This window comes from Mercurialis annua, linkage group LG2 (genome assembly GCF_937616625.2).
Source record: "Mercurialis annua linkage group LG2, ddMerAnnu1.2, whole genome shotgun sequence".
Lineage (NCBI taxonomy): Eukaryota > Viridiplantae > Streptophyta > Magnoliopsida > Malpighiales > Euphorbiaceae > Mercurialis > Mercurialis annua.
In genome coordinates this window covers 39,559,467-39,580,454 of record NC_065571.1, presented here as the reverse complement: position 1 = coordinate 39,580,454, position 20,988 = coordinate 39,559,467, and the positions used below count along the sequence as shown (strand labels likewise).

The following is a 20,988-nucleotide window of genomic DNA, read 5'->3' as shown; positions in this document are numbered from 1 at the left end:
TGTGAATAAGTAGCTGGTAATATAATCAACGGAGGAAGTTAACCATAAAATTATCTGACGATTATCATAGCCAATGGTACCAATGGTATACTCTAGAACGAACCCTTTTAATGTGATAACAAATTATAAATTATAAATTCTTAATAAAATCTCAAATATATGTACTCATATTCATAAATTTAGTCTTTAATTAGAAATTTAAATTAATTTTTATTGTTCTCTCTTTAAAAGAGAAGAGACATAAATGATTACACACAAATTCCAGCTAATCCCTTATTCGTCTCTCTCTTACTTTGCCCTAATTAGACTTTGTTTTTATATTCCCTTTCTCACTTGTCTTTCTCCTTCGCTCTTTCTTCTTAATAATTATTTCACTTTCCAAAAATAAAAGAGAGAGCCAACAAAGAAAACCCTAATAAATCTCTCTCTCTCTCATCCCCAAACCCTAAGCCAAGCAGCCATGGCCGAGTCAACTCAGCAGCAGCAACAGCTCCAACAAGCTCAACTCGCCGCCATACTCGGCCAAGATCCAGCTCCGTTCGAGACTTTAATTTCGTCTCTAATGTCATCATCCAACGAGCAAAGATCGCAAGCAGAGCTCTTATTCAATCTCTGCAAACAAACCGATCCGAATTCACTATCTCTCAAGCTCTCTCATATCTTACAGTTCTCCCCTCACATCGAAGCTCGCGCCATGGCTGCCGTCCTGCTTCGGAAGCTCCTCACCTCACGTGACTCGTCTGACGAGGACACCGCCTCCTATCTCTGGCCTCGTCTCTCGCTCGCTACTCAGTCGTCGATTAAATCCATTTTGCTCACTTGTATTCAGCACGAGCAAACTAAATCCATTATTAAAAAGCTATGCGACACCGTTTCTGAGCTTGCTTCTAATATTTTATTGCCTGATAGTAATGGTTGGCCTGAGCTACTGCCGTTTATGTTTAATTGCGTGTCGTCGGATTCTGCTAAGTTGCAAGAATCTGCTTTTTTGATTTTTGCTCAGTTGTCTCAGTATATTGGAGATAGTTTGATTCTTTATATTAAAGAGCTGCATGCTGTGTTTTTACAGTGTTTGAATTCTTCGCCGAATTTTGATGTTAAGATTGCTGCTTTGAATGCTGTTATTAATTTTATTCAGTGTTTGAATAGCTCGGCTGAACGCGATAGGTTTCAGGATTTATTACCTGCTATGATGAGAACTTTGACTGAAGCTTTAAATAATGGCAATGAAGCTACTGCTCAAGAAGCTTTAGAGTTGCTTATTGAGTTGGCTGGTACCGAGCCGAGGTTTCTAAGGAGGCAATTGGTGGATGTTGTTGGGGCTATGTTGCAGATTGCCGAGGCAGAGAGTTTGGAGGAAGGGACGAGGCATTTGGCCATTGAGTTTGTGATTACATTGGCAGAAGCCAGGGAGAGGGCACCGGGTATGATGAGGAAATTGCCGCAGTTCATTAGTAGGATGTTTGCCATTTTGATGAGAATGTTGTTGGATGTTGAGGATGATCCTGCTTGGCATAGTGCGGAAAATGAGGATGAAGATGCGGGTGAGACGAGTAATTATAGTGTTGGTCAGGAGTGTTTAGATAGATTGGCGATTTCGTTGGGTGGCAATACGATTGTTCCGGTTGCTTCTGAGCAGTTACCTGCTTATTTGGCTGCTCCTGAGTGGCAGAATCATCATGCTGCTCTTATTGCTCTTGCCCAAATTGCTGAGGGTTGTTCCAAGGTATATTGCGGTATTAAGTATGCATTGCTAACTTATAGTCAAGGTTTAGAATAGATATATCATTGCTATTGTTTTGCGGTTAAGATGCAATTTATAGTCATGCTTTTAATGTTAATTATATGCGTTGCTAATTTCTCACAGTACTTAGTCATAGTCAGTTTTTGGTGTATTGAAGTAGGCAGATTTGTTGCAATGTTCCTTGATTTTCATGGATTATTTATTCCACTTCACTTTGCATAAGACATGCTGGAAGATTGGATATTCTAGCTAAGGCTATTTTCTTACTGTCAAACTTAGGTGGTCTTCAAACATGGCAATAGTATAGAATTATGAATAGCCTGTTAAGTGATTTATGTATGATTATTAAAAAGTGATCTAGTCTATGCATTTTTTTTCTTCAAGTTGGACATTCCTGTTTTCCTTGTAATACTCAATTCAATCTGATATTCTTTATTGGTAAGTTAATCTTATAAACAACTTAGGAAAAATGTAAAAACTTTGTGGAATTTTTCTGTAGGATGGATGTCTGTTAGTACAATGTTGTCAATATGCTTGATTTTTACCTTTGTAACTCTACCTATTTATGCAGGTGATGATAAAAAATCTGGAGCATGTAGTGTCCATGGTTCTGAACTCGTTCCATGATCCCCATCCTCGTGTGAGATGGGCAGCCATCAATGCGATCGGACAATTGTCTACTGATTTGGGTCCAGACTTGCAAAATCAATACCATCAAAGAGTGTTACCGGCATTAGCTTCTGCAATGGATGATTTCCAGAGTCCTCGTGTACAGGTTAGTGACTGTATGCTGGTATCACCTTTTCCATTGAAAGTTTCATTGGAAAATGATGCTCTTCATTTAGTGCAAGTCATCATGATTTACTGTTACACTTCATCTCAATAATACTCATTCAATCTTAGTCATTTCACTGACTCATAATAATATGTAAAATACAAGTGATAGCAAAGGGCTAAAGTAGGTCTTGCATGTTTCTACGCACACACATCAACTCATGCCGCCTCATCCAATATTTCATCATTATATCTTTTTATATTTAGATTATAATTGCTTTCTTTTCTCTTATTCTTTTGGATTTTGATTCATCTTCTGTTTTCAGGGCACATTTTGTTTGTTTGCAAGGCTATGTATCGTGATAAGGTCTTAATTAAATAGAAAATGAGTTATAGTAAATTTTGGTTTTTCTGGGACATAACCTGTCATGCATGCAACTGATTGGATATCAGAAGTATTGGTTTTCTGGGACATTCTGTCTGTTCATGCTGAAAATAAAGGAAGCTGTTTTTACATTTAAAGCCCAGTATAGTTCAACTTGGAACAAATAGAGGCAACAACCGTCAAAACATAGTCTATGACATGAAAATTGTATGAAGAAAATTATTACATGAGTTTTTATGTAGCATGTGTTTGTCTGAGTCTGTTGAGTGAAATTTTCTGGAAATCCGCACAACTAGTGAAATTCTAATTTGCAAGTTTTTCAACCAATTTTCTGCCATGACTAAAAATTAGCGGAGACTTGAAAAATAGAGAGGAATGTCTTTATATAAGATGTTGATGTGATGGCATATGCAGTTTTTTTATTAGCTATTACAATGACATTTGGATTAAAGGGCTCTAACTTCCCTTTCTGTCAACATACTCAAACATCCTTTTTTCCAAGTGGCTAAGAAAAACATCAAGGTCACTTAAATAAAATTTTTATTCAAGTCAAGTTTTGTCTGCTATTTTTCGGGACCAAGGCTCAAAATAACACGAGTTGAGTTGAGGTGGCTAGTTAAAATAGATTATAAATTATAACTTAAAACTGAGGTGATGTCTACATGATTCCATTGTTTCTTTAGCACTTAGTGTCTCTCTCTTTCTCGTTTTAAATGTTAATGTTGGAAATTTCATTTTTATGCCCTCAATATATTTTTATACTATCAAGTGGTTTTTGATATAAAACGGAAAATTAAGTGCTAAATTTTAAGTACTGAACATACTTAAACACTGAAATTTTCAAGTGCTGAAAATTAAAAATACTAAAATTTTAAGTGTTGAATTTAATATTATATCAACTTATTTATTTAACATGTTATGATGTTGAAGTTTTTGATTTTTAATCATTAAAATATGTATAATTAAAATTATTAACTTATAATGCAATAGTATTTATGTTAAATATTATGTCTATATAATTAAATTTAGGGTCATAGTTGTAAAGGCACTTTGATAAGGGTAAAATAGTCAATAACATTAATAAAGGGTATAAAGGTAAAACATGTTTATTTATTTACTGATATTTTCTCAATAAATTAAGATTGTAAAGTCACTTTTTAGAAAAAAAATTATAAATCAACAATTTAATATTTTGCATTTGAAATTTTAAGTTAGTAATTTTGACTTAGGTAAATAAATAATTTAAGATTAATGTGTTATCAAATACTACTTGGTACAATAAGTGTTGAAAATTTTAATTTAAGTGATAAGTTGGGTTATCAAACACCACCTTACTTTAAGACTCTTAACGTGTCTTCAAATTTTGATGAGGACTCGAATACATTGTGACAACAAATCTCAAATGCCTGTGGAGATATATTTACAACTATCTTTTTGTCCCGCTGGTTGAAATGTTTTTGATTAAAACAAGTACTGTTTTTATGTTTCATTTTGCTTATTCCTCTAGCTGTTCTGGTTTCTGTTATTCGCTGTTATCTTCCTTATTATTGGTAACTAATTGCACTATCAATTTTTTCTTTATATATGAATGCTGGTGTGGTGAAGACTGTAACTTGTTGACGGAGCAATGGATTATTCATTATATTTGTTTTGTGACAGGCACATGCTGCTTCAGCAGTGCTCAACTTCAGTGAGAACTGTACTCCAGAGATTTTAACACCTTACTTAGATGGAATAGTGAGCAAATTGCTTGTACTACTACAGGTATGGCAATACAAGTTTTTTGTATTACACACTTTGACCATCTGCATAGACATTCCATAAATTAAGTGGAAATTATCTGTCTTAATAATGTATGCACGCACTGCAGAATGGAAAGCAAATGGTGCAGGAGGGGGCTTTGACTGCCTTGGCATCAGTTGCTGATTCATCTCAGGTAATTCATGAGCTTATATATCTTATGCAATATCACTATAAAGATTACTTCACTATGGTGCTTTTAATAACATTACCATTATGCTAGTGAAAATTATATCTTACAAAAGCTGATATTGCAGGAGCACTTCCAGAAATACTATGATGCTGTCATGCCATACCTGAAAACTATCTTGATGAATGCCACAGATAAGTCTAACCGTATGCTTCGTGCGAAATCCATGGAGTGCATTAGTCTTGTTGGGATGGCTGTCGGGAAGGATAAGTTTAGAGAAGACGCTAAGCAGGTATGTTATATTTTGGGCCTTTATTCCTTCACTGGGGACATGGCATCTCCATGATGTGCAACAATTTTTCTCCTGCAGCAAAGAAAATGCAGATGACGTCTCACTGTTTTTTTCTTGTGTTTTAACCAACTATTTTCACCTGTTTGGACAATGGACTTTTCGATGTTTGCTTAACAAAATTTGGCATGAGTTATTGTTTCATTATCTTATATTTTGGCTGGGCTTTTGCAAGGTTATGGAAGTCCTATTGGCTTTACAAGGATCTCAAATGGAGACAGATGATCCCACCACAAGTTACATGCTACAAGTATGTTTCTATTCTTTAAAACCACCTGCAGAAAATTAAAAGAATACTATGTGGTTTAAGCTTTCTCACCGCTTTCTCACCTTAAAAATGTTTATAATCATGTAGGCATGGGCTAGACTTTGTAAGTGTTTAGGACAAGATTTTCTTCCATACATGGCTGTTGTCATGCCATCTTTGCTTCAGTCTGCTCAACTCAAGCCAGATGTAACCATTACATCGGCAGATTCTGATAACGATATTGATGATTCAGATGATGAAAGGTGCTCCTTATTATTTATTTTCCTTTTTTTACGTCCTCCTAGCCTAGGGCTGTTATTATGCATCATTGAGTTCTAATTCATGTTTGGAGATGTGCCTTGTTACTTATAATCACATAAATAAACAATTCTGTAACCACACTAAAAATACGGATTTGTATTTCTGAATGGGTATTGTTACTTGACTTGTCTAATTACTAGTTCTTTAGTTTAGCTTTAGACACTTTTTCCAGATCCTATAGTGGATCTAACTATTCTTAGGTTCTTACGACATCTTTCTTGCATGCATGCTTGCACTTGCAATTAAACTCATCTGCGTATGCATGACAATCTACAAATGCATGCTTTATAATGCAAATATATTAGAATGCTTGCACCTTGTGGCTGTGTAGCATTAAAATGTTTGGCATTCTACTGATAATGGTACTCATGTTACAGTATGGAGACAATTACTCTTGGAGACAAGAGGATAGGGATAAAGACCAGTGTCCTGGAAGAAAAAGCAACTGCTTGTAACATGTTATGTTGCTATGCAGATGAGCTTAAGGAAGGTTTCTTTCCGTGGATTGATCAGGTTTGTTTTAGTGAAACACATGCAAACATACGCACAGTAATTTAATCCCTTGCATTTGTAGTATAATTTCGCATGGACATGATTGAACTTTTTGTTTGTAGGTTGCACCAACCTTAGTTCCTCTTCTGAAATTCTATTTCCATGAAGAAGTTAGGAAAGCAGCTGTTTCAGGTATAAATTTTATTCATTGCATTTATTTTTCCATTTCCCCCTTTGTAATGTATATTAAGCTAAGCTTTAATTCTTACTTGACGCTGGATATGCTTGTAGCAATGCCGGAGCTACTACGTTCTGCAAAATTAGCTGTAGAAAAGGGACTGTCTCAAGGTCGCAATGAGTCTTATGTAAAGCAGTTGTCTGACTACATTATTCCAGCTTTAGTGGAAGCATTACATAAGGTCAAATAGTTTCTATTTGTCTATTGCTGGCATTATGTATTATGTTACAATTAAAATTATACTCTTCATGGGTAGTGAAGTTTCTAAAATGGAATTTAATTGCAGGAACCTGATACCGAGATTTGTGCAAATATGTTGGACTCGTTGAATGAATGCTTGCAGGTTTTTTCACTTTAAGATTGAATTGCATCATTTTTCCTGAGCATTGCTCATATGATTACTATAATAAAGTGTGATAATTAAAAGTAGCTGAAATTTCTCTCTTTTTTTCGTAGCTGTTAAAAGCGCGCCTGAGGCGCGCCTAGGCGCTAGAAAAGCGCTAGGCGAGGGTGGTGCGCCTGAGAAATACCTCAGGCGACTATCTTGCTCCAGGCGCGCTCCGGGCGCGCTTAAGGCGCAAAGCGCATCAGCTTCAGGCGAGAGGCGAGCTTTAAACTTCTAAATAAAAAGAAAAAGTTCAAAAATGAATGATGAAGAAGAAAAAGAATTCTGATAAGATGCGGCGTTAATGATGTTAAAAGACTACCAAACCCTAGTTTGCTGATTTTTATAATTTTTTAAGTGACTAAATTACCCATAATATTGCTGCTTGGGTCAAGATGCCCATTCATGGGCCTATTCACCCTCTCTAAAGGCCCAATTCTCTCTATAGCTCCCAAATACAATGATACTGTTTTATTTTCTTTTCTCTCTCGCCCTTTCATTTCCAACAACTATTCTTTCTGTCATTTTCCTCTAATGTCTCAATCTGAGACCATAAAATGAAAGAAGATGACTAATATGCATGTAACTCTTAATAAATATTTTGTTTTACGTATATGCGCCTAAATTCACCCAGGCGTGCGCTTTTTTTGCGCCTTGCGCCTCAGGCGATTTCAGGCCGTTTGCGCTTGCGCTTTAACAACTATGCTTTTTTTAATTTGCTCTCATGAAGAGAAGAAATCTAAGATATTTGTCAGAAGTCAATTTTTTCCTTTTTAACTTTCTGAAATCTCTGTACATATCTAGCAAGCTTTCTGTTTATTATATTGCAGATTTCTGGAGCACTTGTTAATGAAGGTCAGGTGCGATCCATTGTGGATGAAATAAAGCTAGTCATTACTGCTAGTTCCAGCAGGAAAGGAGAGAGAGCAGACAGAGCCAAAGCTGAAGACTTTGATGCTGAGGAAGGAGAATTGGTTAAGGAGGAAAATGAGCAAGAGGAGGAAGTTTTTGACCAAGTTTGTTTCTGGAAAACCCATTGGTCTATGTTGATAATCTGTGGGATTTAATTTCTCTTACGTCGATGCATTTCTGTTTGCAGGTGGGTGAGATCCTGGGAACATTGATCAAAACATTTAAAGCTTCTTTCTTGCCTTTCTTTGATGAGCTATCAACCTATCTAACTCCTATGTGGGTAAGTTTTTCCACAAATGTAGAAGACAGCTCTTATTTCTTGGTTTGCTTTTGTACTGTAGCAACTTAGAATTAAAGCTTCCTAATACATTGCATTAAGGTTAATTAGATGTTGAGTAAATTTGGTTAGCTATATTAAATTGCCAACTGTTGTAATATGGTGTGCTTTTATTTGTTTAACTAAAAGGTCATTGCAGTCCTTGAACTTGTGTGTCAGGATCAAATTATTCTAACTTAGTCATTTTAATCAATTAAGGACAACACTCTTTACACTCTTTATTGTTAGGTCAGTTAACTCCTAAATTATACAAAATGAATGAGTTCAAAGACCGCGATTACTCAATTTGGGAGTTAATTGGCCTAAAGTTAGAGAATATTGCTTGTGTGTCAGGATCAAATTATTCTAACTTAGTCATTTTAATCAATTAAGGACAACACTCTTTACACTCTTTATTTTTAGGTCAGTTAACTCCTAAATTATACAAAATGAATGAGTTCAAAGACCGCGATTACTCAATTTGGGAGTTAATTGGCCTAAAGTTAGAGAATATTGCCCTTAATTGACCTAAAAGGAGAGTATTGCACTTAATTAATTAAAATGGCCCAAGTGTGGATTAAATTGACTCTCATGTACAAGTTCAAGGACCTCGATAACCCTTTATTCATGTTTTCTCCTGTTTAAGTTCTATGCTAATGGCATCAGAAATTAAGAATTGTGCTTTTTTATTTTCCATGGAACCAGACAGGTTTTGAAGTTCATATTCAAGCTTCTACCTGTCGCTTTCTACAACTTTTGTTTATTTGTACTATTAAATCCTGCAACTTTTATATGAGCACAAATGTGTGAACTTGTTTGCTTACTGTTTGAGGCTTATGGGTTGCATCTTTTCTTTTGCTTTATTTGAATTTATTATAGTGCACTTGATGGTTTAATTAGTGTTGTTAAAGGCGAGATAGGCACTAGCCTAGGCATCAAGGCTAAGGGCAATTGACCAAAAGCGCCTTTCGGCCTCTAAGGCGGGTCTTCTTCAAGTAGGCGATGTCTTTTAGGGCCTAGGTGAGCGCCTGGGCGATAGTTAAAAAAAAAAGGACAGGCGCGAGAGCTAATTTAGTGAATGGTTTAGCAAATTAAGTTATTTAAGGCAGTCTATAAGTTATAAATAAGTTAGGTATATTTTTTCTATCTTTGTGGGACAAAAAAAGTAGCTACTTTTTCTATCTTTACGGGACGGAGGGAGTAGTATATTTTATATAAGTTTAAAAGTTTCAGATATATTAAATAGATTTTCCCCTAAATGATAGCCATTATTATAGAGATTTAAGTTATACTAGGAAGTGCAAAAATCTTATAGGAATTCAAATTGTCTTTATAAATGTTAAAAGTCTTTTAGGGTTTTAAGATTTTTTTAAGTCAAAATTCATTAGAAATAAATTACAACAAACATCTAAAATCATATATGTTTATATACTTTTTAGATTCTTATGTTTATAATAATTAATTAAAATCAGCATTTTATAATAAGGGATAATGTCAAAAAAAATCACGAATTTTACATGTTTTTTCATTTTAATCACGCAGTTTAAATTTTGTCATTTTCATGCACGAACAATCACTTTTTTTCAAATTCATAAACGACGCTGAGTGGCACTCATTATAGAATTCAGTTGCTAGTGTTTTGATTGTGCCTTTATTTTTTCTTTTGTTTGGGTATTTTCTTGGATTGAACTATTTCAATATTTTGCTCATTATTTTAGCAAATAGAGCAGAGATCTTATCCTTTCATTCTACTGGAGTTGCAATATTTGCTATCTGGAAAATTTGGAGTTTAGTTTTCTGATACTTAAGAAAATTTTACCTAGTAAAAGTTTAAATTGTCCATAAAACTCATATTATAGATCATTTGACTGGGAATCATAAGACAGTTCCAAGATCATCAATCAATTGGATTTGGAAGTCATAATTTAACTCATTTTTTCCTGTAATATCTGAGCTGTTAGCCTGATCTGTTTCATTAATCAGGGCAAGGATAAAACTGCTGAAGAGAGAAGAATTGCAATTTGCATTTTCGATGATGTTGCAGAGCAATGTCGTGAGGCAGCTCTTAAGTAAGTTGTTTTAGAAATCATGTCACATATTCAATGATTGTTTTTGAAATTACTTGTTTAATGTAAATTCCCAACGTTTTTTTTACAGATATTACGATACATTTCTTCCATTTCTCTTAGAGGCTTGCAATGATGAGAATCCAGATGTTCGACAGGTATGTGCTCACTAATCTCTAGCCAGTATATAAGTCAGGTTGCTGATACTCATCAAGTGAATCATTTTTCAGGCAGCTGTATATGGACTTGGAGTTTGTGCGGAGTTCGGTGGATCTGTATTTAAGCCTCTTGTTGGAGGTAATAAGCTGTGTACTCACTGAAGCTGTCAGTTGTAATTGCCATTTTTGGAGGAGTTATATTTTTACTTTCTGCAAGCTAATATTTGTTGTTGGCTTTTTCAGAGGCTCTTTCAAGATTAACTGTTGTGATACAAGATCCCAATACCAAGAAACCTGAAAATGTGATGGCATATGACAATGCTGTTTCTGCTTTAGGGAAACTTTGCCAGTTCTATCGTGGAAGTATTAATTCAGCACAGGTACTATTTAATTAACGTCTATCCATATAGCATGTATGATATATAGACGGAAGCCTCTTGAAAGTATAGTCTCTCGGGAAGTGGGAATGGTACCTTAGTAGCATCAAAATGTCCTGCAATTTCTAATTAACATAATGTTTGGCAGATTGTCCCGGCATGGTTGAACTGTTTGCCAATTAAAGGTGATCTGATTGAAGCAAAAGTCGTTCATGAACAACTTTGTTCAATGGTAGAGAGGTATTTTAGGCTCTTGTCTGATTCTTATTTCTATTTCTGCATCTTTTTCCTAGTTCAAGAATGATCAACATGCATTGTGGCATCTATGTACAGGTCAGATAGTGATGTTTTGGGTCCCAACAATCAGTATCTACCGAAAATTGTTTCAGTATTTGCTGAGGTTAGTTATTTATTTATTAGCAAAAAATTGGTGGCATTGTCGGCTATATTCAAAAAAATTGCATGTCAAATCAACAAAATTGTAGCTTATTTACTGAATGAGATCTGAAACTCGTAATGTAGGTTCTTTGTGGTAAGGATCTGGCAACAGAAGAAACTGCAAGCCGAATGGTAAATTTGTTGAGACACCTTCAGCAGACTTTACCGCCAGCAACTTTGGCTACAACTTGGTCATTGTTGCATCCGCAGCAACAAATGGCACTGCAATCAATTCTATCATCATAATAATCTCCACTCTCTGAAAGTAATATTTGTTACCCATTCTTTTGCATAAGCATCATTTGTTTGTTCTACTACAGCGACCTGGCGTCGAGTTGGATTGAGTGTGAGTGCATCGTCATTGAGATTGGGATTGGGATTGGGATTGAAGTGAATCCTTTTTGTAGAATGTGTATATTATTTACAAGTCTCAATTTATAGTTCAAATCAAGTGAGAAAGAAAAGGAAAGTGTAGGTTTACTTCATTTGGTTTCTTAATTTTTTCCTTTTTGGGTTGGTGCGTGAGGCAGTTTTTGTCGCAGTTTTGTTCCCATTAGTGTTTTTGGTCTTTTTATTGTGGTCATGTATGGGTTGGAATTTTGAAGATTTGAAATGTGATTCTTTCATTATAATGGCAATTTTGAGTCCTTGTGTTGGTGAAATTTAATGGACGCTTGATCCTGTTAATTGCATCTCTTGTTTCTCTGTTTATATTATTGCCTTTCTGCTGGGGGTGTAAATGGGCCGAGTCGAGCCCGAGTTGGGCTAAACTCGAGCTCGAGTGTGTTATACAAGCTCGAGTCGAGCTCGAATGCGTCTAAATTTTGAAGCTTGATCTTTAACAATAACTGAGCTGCTCGAGTTCGAGTTCGACTCAAATTCAACAAAAAAATAAGATTTATAATTATAATTTATAATATTTGACATATTTTAATTTTCTTACTGTAAAATATAATATTTAATCAATTAAGATGATATGCACTTTTTGTGAGGGTATGATATACACTTAAAAATAAAGGTATAGAAATCCAATATAATAAAAATATAAATTTTAATATTATATGTAAGGTTTGTTTAGGCCTGTTTAGGTTCACAAATCTCCTTAAATGATGTTTGAGCTTGAACTCGGCTTAAACTTTTTGAGTTGATGTTAAGTTTTTTCGAGTTGATTTCGAATGACTTGCAAGTAGCTCAATTTATCTACACCCTTACTATTTGCATTGTAGGTTCACATCAATTTAAAAATGTGAACTAGAAATGTCAATTCCTGAAGTTACTTTCTATGGACTGTTCTTGATATGAATTTATGGAGTAATTTGCATAAATTGTTTTAGTTTTCATTTTTTTTTGAAATAATGACAACATTATACATAACACAGATAAAAGTAACAAAAATTGCCAGAATTTCTAAAACATTATATCAGCACCTATTTAGCATGACATATTACAACTAGTACAAACTCAGCAATGCGTGCCACGTCGCAAAAAGGAGAGGGGGACCACAACCAGTGTTTTAAACCGGTTCAACCGGTTTAATAAATTTAAATAAATTTAAAAAAAATTCTGATTCAACGGTTTTATACCGGTTCAATCCGGTCCGATCCGGTTCAACATGCGGTTTTTTACCGGTTCAACCCGGTCCGATTCGGTTCAACATCCGGTTTTTTACCGGTTCATTCCGGTTCAACCCGGTCCAACCAAAAGATCCGTTTTTTCACAGTTTCAGATCGGACCACTGGCCGGTTCGCGGTTCAACCGGTCCGACCGGCCGGTCCGGTTTTTAAAACACTGACCACAACTCAACACAGAGAGAATCACATGAAATTCATGATTCAAATGATTTGTCCAATCAATAGATGCCACATATACAAAACGCTAACAAACAAAAAGATTTGATTCTCTCAAATCAAAACAAAACAAATTTGATTCTCTCAAATTTGAATCAAAAAACACGCGATTTTTTTTACCATCTTCTTCAGATTTACCATCTTCTACAAATATGCACCACCATTGATTATGAACAAAGAAATCTCAGACTTCAAAAAAATGGTAAGTTCTTACAATTATTTTAATTTTTCATAAATTGATAGATAAATCATAACATTAACAGATCCGTATCTCATTTGTATATAGATGCAATCTCTACTTGTTATGGTCCAACACAGTGGACAATGGATTGAAGCAAATAAATATGTAGATTTTCAAGTTATTGGAATCATGATACCAAACGATTCATCATATTTGGATCTGCTGGATCAAATATCAAATAAGCTGAAATTGAATCTACAAGAACAGAGAATTGAGGTCAAGTATCAAATTAAGAATTAGTATCCACCGTTAAAGATTACTGATGATTCGAGTTTCAAATTTTACATGGAAATCAAGAAAATGCAAAGAGACTTTATCATGTACCCTCTTTGCATAGATGTTCATAGTGATACACTACTGTACAAGCAATCCAACAGAGTTCAAGAAGTATATCTACAGGTATTTCATATTAAGATTATTCTAACAATTATCAGACTACAGAGATGGAAGCAGATACATCTATGATACGTCTTCCATACAACGTTGATACCTTTTCAGAAATAAGAAAATATTATACTCTTCTTGCAAAGGACAGTGTTGAAACAAGCAGTCTGAAGGAAAAAGAAATGGTAACAGAAGAGAAAAGTGCACAAACAATGACTTAACCAGTGCAAGAGATACAATTAAGAGTTGGTAAATCTTTCAAAAACAAAGCAGTTCTTTAAACATGCATGAGATTTCACGCAATCAGTCATCAGTATTAGCACAAGACTGTGAAATCGTGTCAAAAGCAACTTCTATTGAAATGTATCAATGATACATGTGATTGATATCTTAAAGCTTCTAGCAGCGAAAAATCAAAATTTTTCATCATTCGAAACCTGAACATGAAACACACGTGTCCGGTAGATACAAGATTTAGCATTCAAAGACAAGCTTCATCATCAAATATTGCAGAATCCATCAAACAGAAATACCTCAATGTCAAATCGACATACACACCAACTGATATCGAAAATGATTTAGACATGATCAATGGGGTCAAGATCAGCTATATGAAGACTTATAGCTCAAGAGAAAAGAAATTTGAAATGATACGAGGCAGTCCATCAGAATCATAAAAATTTCTACCTACTTTCTTACAAATGCTTGGAACGACAAATCAAGGATCAGCAATATATATTCAGGTGAGAGAAGACCATTCCTTCTTATATGTTTTTACTGCCTTGAATGGTTCAATTAAAGGGTGGCAACACTGCAGCCCTGTTATGATTGTTGATGGAACGTTTTTAAAAGCGACATATGGTGGAACCCTTCTTGTTACAACAACACAAGATGCAGCTGGAGAACTTTTTCCTTTAACTTTTTACATCGTAGATTCAGAGAATGATAAGTCATGCGAATATATTTTCAGCCAATAAGAAATGCATTTGGAACAAGAGAAGGTATGTGCATTATATCAAATAGACATCTGAGCATTGATAATGCAATAAAGAAAATTTATCTAGAAGCTGATTATTGCTTGTGTATATTTCACCTTCTAAATTACATCAAGACAAATTTAAAAAGAAATGCCAAGAAACTTAAAGAGCCATTCGTTGCAGCGGCAAAAGCATACACGGAGAAGGATTTTGATTATCATATGAATGAGCTAGACAACCTAGATGTACGAATTAGGCCGTATCTTATTGGTATCGCTTACAAAAGATGGTCAAGGTACCACTCGGAATGCAACAGATATAAGACAATGACTTCTAACCCAGCCGAGTCAATAAACGCAGCAATAAAGCATGCAAGAGAACTGCCGGTCGCAATGCTCCTTATGTATTTACATGATCTCCAACAAGAGTACTACTACAACCATAGAAATATTGCCATGTTGTAATACCCCAAAATGTATAATTATCCAATTGGACCACGTGTCCAGTTTAGATTCGCTGGAGTGGCGAAATCGGAAAGTTTTTGATAAAAATCGAGATAAATGAATTTTAGTAGGTCGGTTTTAAGGAAAACAATTAGGCGGAAATTAAGGTTATATTTCAATTCTAAAGTTAGAATTGAAATTAGAAGGAAAAATATTACGAAAAGTCCAAAATAAAGTACAGGGACCAAAGTGGTAATTTAGCCACTTTGTGTCGAAAATAGAAATATTGGATTTTGACGGGAAAGTGTTAATATCGAGTTTTGTATTATTTATCGGATATAAATAATACGTATAAGTTATAATAAAAGAGTTTATCGATTTAATTATGGACTAAATCGTAGGAAAGAAAAGTTTAAAGGATAAATGATAAGAAACAAAAAGAACAAGGACCAAAGTGAACCTTTAGCCAGAATATATAAGAATTTTGATATGAATGAAGAACAGAGAACAATCAAGAGAGAACGGGAGAATAACACCGATCGATTACGTTTCGCCGCCGTTTCGCTGTTCGACGTCCGATTCAAGTGATTCAAGCGGCAATTTCTTCAGAATCGAATTCTCTCTCGATATTAAGCTTCGTTTCAAGGTAAATATCTCGGTATTTGGTGGAAAATTCGAATATATAGCCGTTTTAGTTATAATTAAGAATTTAATGATTTTAGATCGTTTTTTAACGTTTTTGGAAAAACGAAGTTACAGGTTTTGAAGGAAATAAGGTTTTATACGTGTAGGGCGAGTGATAGCACGACGGGAAGCCCGGAAACGACGTTTTCGGGACTGCGTGCGAATCGCACGAGGTGTGAGATCGCACACCCATGGTGTGCGAACGCACACCTGTGATGGTGTGCGAACGCACACCAGCGGTGTGCGGACGCACACCAGTGAAGGTGTGCGAACGCACACCCAAAGTGTGCGGACGCACACCAGTGTGCAGACGCACACCGGTGTGAGAACGCACACCCACGGTGTGCGGACGCACACCACCTTGTGCGGCCACGCAGTAGGTCCACGAGGGACTAAAATGAACTTTTTGCCGAGGGATTAAAATGGACATTTAGCCTTAAAAGAAATGGGATTTTGATATTTCAATATTAGATCCTAAGAACGATTAAGGAACCCGATAAATTAAAAGTAAAGTTTTTGCTCGACGTTTTACGTGAGCTACGATAACGAAAAATGTCAAGGATATTATACGTTTCTCGAATACGAGAAACAGAGTTCGAAATAACGTTAGAAATAAAAACTAAACCCTAGAACTTAAAAGTACTATACGTATTAAAGTATAAGGTGCACGTCTAATCATTAAACAATTTGTCAGACGTGTCAGCGAATAGTGGGGTCAGTAGACGCGGACTAGCGAGAGTGTACTATCAGATCGACCACATAATTACTTGGATAGCGGTCACTGTGAGTTGCATTTTACTTTCGTGTATTATATATAAAGTTACTTTATATAAAGATGTATATTGTTTTTACGCATCGCATGTTATATGATTTGATTGAATGTTATATGTTTATTTAATTTCTATATACAAGAAATAGTATGCGATCCGATGAAACTAGCTACCTATTGGGTGTCAATAGGCTGTGTGATCACCAGTATCGAGTCAGTCTAGTATGTTTGCATTTGAGAAATGATTTGACACAGCTGGGAGCTGATGATGATTATGAAATTTACGTGGCTGGGCCACCAGCGAGTTAGATCGCGATTGATATTTACGATTGGGTTTTTGATACGAGTGAGTACTCGGCTACGGTGTAGTCTGGAGTCCCCGTATCTAGTGGCTAGGCCACCAGCGAGTTAGACTCGCGATTGATATTTACGATTGGGTTGAATGATAATGATTATTCGAGAAATGTGTCGCATGCTAGGATATTAGTTTCGTATGGATCAAATACATGTTTATATGTTTTATATTATTGTTTCTTGAAATGTGATGCTATGTTTTTATAATAATACCGTTAGTAAATGCACACTCACTCAGTATTTCCCCAAATACTGATCCCTCACCTTTGTTGTCTTTCAGGTGCTTAGCTTGTGGACTTAGCTAGAGGCCAATTTTGAAGTCCAGAAGTCAGCTGTATATGTTAGTTTTTGACTTCTGTGAATGCTGCAGTAGTGGTCCTTTGTCGATAGTATAGTAGTCTAGACAGCAGTTCATTTTGATTGTATATATTAACTGTTGTTATTGTTTTATATGCATTTTGATAGGCTACATGTTTAGTATATGATCCACGGCCCCGGATGCCGGTGTGATGCTTTGAGACACTAACTGATGTATATAGTACCGCGAGGCCAGTTCGTACAGGGTACGGTTACTAGAGCCCGCGAGGTTAACAGAACAGTTAGTGTAAATGTATGATTATATGTTATATATATGTATATTGCTTCCGTTGTTTGATATTGTTATATTTGCGAAAAAAAAATTATTTGTGATTTTAGGCTTGCTACGGGTTCCGGAGCTACCACTCCCGTTCCCTAGCGCCGGTTGCGGCTCAATATTTTGGGTCGTGAAAATGTTGGTATCAGAGCAGTTTGGTCCAGTTACTACTGCTAGAATTGTCTGATTGTCTGTTTGATTGATAGTATTTGTCAATAAGTATACCTAGGAACTACTGCAGCAATGAGTCGGACCCTAGTTGTCTGCATTTGATTGGTATGTGCATTGTTAATAAGCTTTATAACGCGCACGAACCAGGACTATTAAGTTAGTAAGTGAATAGTATCTGTTTATGCGGATAACTAAGGTAACTAAGTATTTGTTTTTTACGCTAAGAGATAGAAAGTGGTTATATGTTTGCAAATTACGAACGATTGATGTAATTAAGTGATTATTTGATCGTAAATTACGTGCGACAGGATTAAATGCTAAATGTTTACAGCATTTTATAAGTTTATACTGGAATTGCGTGTGAAATGGGCTCAGATGGTCGCTTACTTTTGAAATTGTTTCTTTTCAGCATGTCTGGGCAAAACGGAGCTCAGTCGCATGCTGAGGAAGAACGGGAGGAAGCGCCTCCTATATTTCAAAACGGGTTTCATAACGAAGTAGGCGAACCATCTGGGGTCCATCAGAATGGATTCCACGCAAATAATGGAGCATCACCAGAAATATATCAAAATGGTTTTATGTCTGTGTCGGAGATAGGTAGTTCTTCTAGAAGCAGAGTTAGAGTGCATTCACCGGAGATAGAATACAGCGAAGAAGAGGAAGAGGAACTGGAGGAAGCTCCGGAAGAGGATCCTGAAGAAGATCCTGAGGAAGACCCTGAGGAGAATCCTGAGGAGGATCCAGAAGAAGAATTAGAAGAAGAAGCGGAGGAGGAAAATCCTCAGGAAGAAGAGTATGAAGAAGAAGAACAGTTAGATGAGTTAGACGTCGAAGAATACATAGGTGACTATTTCTGGTCTAGTGTGCGGAGATACCGCAATTTGAGGGAAGATGCGGACATAGCTAACGGTCAGGCGCAGATAGCCCTAAACATTTTCTAGAGGGATGTTAACTGTAGGAGCGTACTCTACTGATTTTCTGCGGATGGCAGAGGGAGTCCCTGATCTGAACGAAAGCAATAGAACCATTAATCGTAGGTATGTCAGGGGTTTAGGACCTCAGTTTGATGAGCTGTATGAGCATGTGGACGAACATTTCAGCACGCTTACTACAATGGCCCGTAGGATTGAAACAGAGCATGAATGGTCGGGTGATCCGGTACGACCCTATTACTTTAGACGTGAGTATCACCCAGATTACGTCAGTACGTCCTCCAGAATTAGAACCAACCCCTATTTCGTGCAGAGAGGTGGAAGAAACTCCGGTAGAACAATTAGGGGCCGACACACTGGCGTAGTTATTAGGGAACCTAACGTTCCGCACCAGGCACCTCCAGGTATTAGTGATTTACGTGCTTTAAATATTGTGTTTATGTGTTTGCATTATTGTGTTTATATAATTGCTGCATTGCATAGTAGAATGTCAGTAATAGGTTTTGCCTATAAGATAAAGCCTCGGAAAGCGAGAACCTATAGGAAGCGTTGTAGTTAAACACGCGCCTACTAAAAGAACATATAAACATAAATCACAAAAACAATAATATATGCTACATAATACATTTGTAGTGAACGTAATTCCTATATTACGTTCTAAAAGCTGTAAAGGGAAAGATGGATTATTACAAAGGGAAATCGATGTGGGACATCGACACCTGTATCTGTATATGACGTAGAATAGAATGTTGCAAAAGCGGATATGGTGATTACAGCAATAGAGAATTTTGAATTTAATTGAGTTGTTAGAGATATGGAAAGAGAAGGGATGTGACAGACGAACAGTCTGTAAATGACAGAAAAATGACAGCAATACAAAAATTTGAAATATACCCAATAAGTATAAAGAAAGCCGTTAATAGTCGCAGAGCGTATAATCTAGAGTAAGACTTACAATTTTATGAAGATTTTGAAAGTTTTTATGATTTTTCAAGGTACAATTGTGCTCAGGCATCGCATGTGACATTGCATAATCACGATAGAAATGCATAAAAGAATGATTTTCAAAATTTTAGATCATGCATCATATCTTTGTAATGGAAAAAGAAACTGCGATTTTGAGCAACTCCTTGGTGATGAGAGATGTCACCACTCTGAGCAACAATTATACTAACGATTTTAAATGATTTATGAAAAGTGGTTTAGAAAGAACTGTGCACCCAAAAGAAGTTTTAAAGTCGTTTTGTTCAGTAAGTAAACTCGGATATAAAGCCCTGCGACGAAGAATAAAAGATTCTTATTAAATAAGAATAAAAATTGTAAAAGAAACTCCATTAACAGAATAAAGCCATGTTAATAATTATTGCAACGAAGCTAGTGGAGCTAAAGAAGAATGTGAATAAGGACTTATCGCCGGAGAGCATATGCAGATAAGCTGCAATGCACTGGCAATACTTAAGGATACGATATTTATCCTTATGATAAAACGAAGGATGAAATGACAGAGAGTTGTGTTAGGCGAAAGAAACGTACAAACACGCAAGGAAGAAGAATATAACGATTGTTCTTATAGAGAAAGTAGCAATCCAAAGTCATAATTGGAGGAAAGAGATTAAAAGTATGAAGGACGAAAAGATGGTAATATGAATGATGAACATCAAGTGATATTTAAAGGATATATAACCTTATAATACCAGTGTTCGAAGAATACAGAAGTAGAAAGAAGAAGAGATATAAATCATTCAAGAAAGATAATGATGCTATATGACTGGTATTAGGTGAAGTAACTAATTTCAGCATCATGAACTATAAGTTGAATTAACAGAAAGGAGAAAGGTTAAGCATAAAATTCTAACATAAGCAGAAAAGCACACGTATAGGTGTACGTGTTAATAAATGTAAAAGATACGTCAAAAGGATTATCAGAATAGAATAGCAATAATGGAGCTATTATAAACGAAGGAAAGATACAGTGAATACAGTAAGTAAAGAATAAAGTGATACTTTATTACTTTTGAACAGAAAGGAGTGAATTGCAGCTAAGAAGTCACGATGTCATAAGGACAAGAGATGATGCTAGTACGGAGAAATCAAGTTATTTAAAAGGACAATTAGAATCATGATATAAGTGCTAAGAAAACACTTCGAGAAGAAGAGGAAGGAAGGAATAAGGACAAACTAAGAAATAATAGTAACTAGTATTAAGATGATACCTTGAAGAATGAGAATAAAGTTATGAAGCTATTCGAAAGTAAGAAGAAGAAGTATAAGTCGAAAGAGGAAGAAGATTATATAGTAAGAAGGAATGACGATTAAGGGAATAAATAAGTTATTAAGGATCTACTGAATCCGTTAAGGACGAAAGTTAAAGATGAAGTTAATTAAAGGTTAAAGATGAGAAAGAAGTTAAGTAAAAGTTA

The 20,988-nt window shown here is 35.6% G+C and overlaps 1 protein-coding gene across 1 annotated transcript; it reads left to right on the top strand.

Annotated features, from left to right (window-relative positions):
• The first annotated feature begins 301 nt into the window (after positions 1-301).
• LOC126667195 (uncharacterized) lies at positions 302-11,794 on the top strand. Its single transcript, XM_050360158.2, has 20 exons — positions 302-1,726; positions 2,316-2,519; positions 4,563-4,667; positions 4,774-4,839; positions 4,961-5,125; positions 5,358-5,432; positions 5,538-5,692; positions 6,128-6,263; positions 6,365-6,434; positions 6,534-6,661; positions 6,767-6,823; positions 7,696-7,881; positions 7,965-8,057; positions 10,077-10,162; positions 10,251-10,317; positions 10,390-10,456; positions 10,561-10,697; positions 10,843-10,934; positions 11,028-11,094; positions 11,217-11,794. The coding sequence occupies exons 1-20, from the start codon at positions 461-463 to the stop codon at positions 11,376-11,378; spliced, it is 3,384 nt and encodes a 1,127-aa protein (XP_050216115.1). The 5' UTR covers positions 302-460; the 3' UTR covers positions 11,379-11,794.
• The last annotated feature ends 9,194 nt before the right edge of the window (positions 11,795-20,988 follow it).

What these genes read in the sequence shown, in the direction of transcription:
- LOC126667195 (XM_050360158.2), top strand. Translation starts at nt 461, where the DNA reads ATGGCCGAGTCAACTCAGCAGCAGCAACAGCTCCAACAAGCTCAACTC. An exon ending in AATTGCTTGTACTACTACAG is followed by an intron (nt 4,668 to 4,773) that starts GTATGGCAATAC and finishes CACGCACTGCAG; the next exon opens with AATGGAAAGCAAATGGTGCA. An exon ending in AGAATCCAGATGTTCGACAG is followed by an intron (nt 10,318 to 10,389) that starts GTATGTGCTCAC and finishes ATCATTTTTCAG; the next exon opens with GCAGCTGTATATGGACTTGG.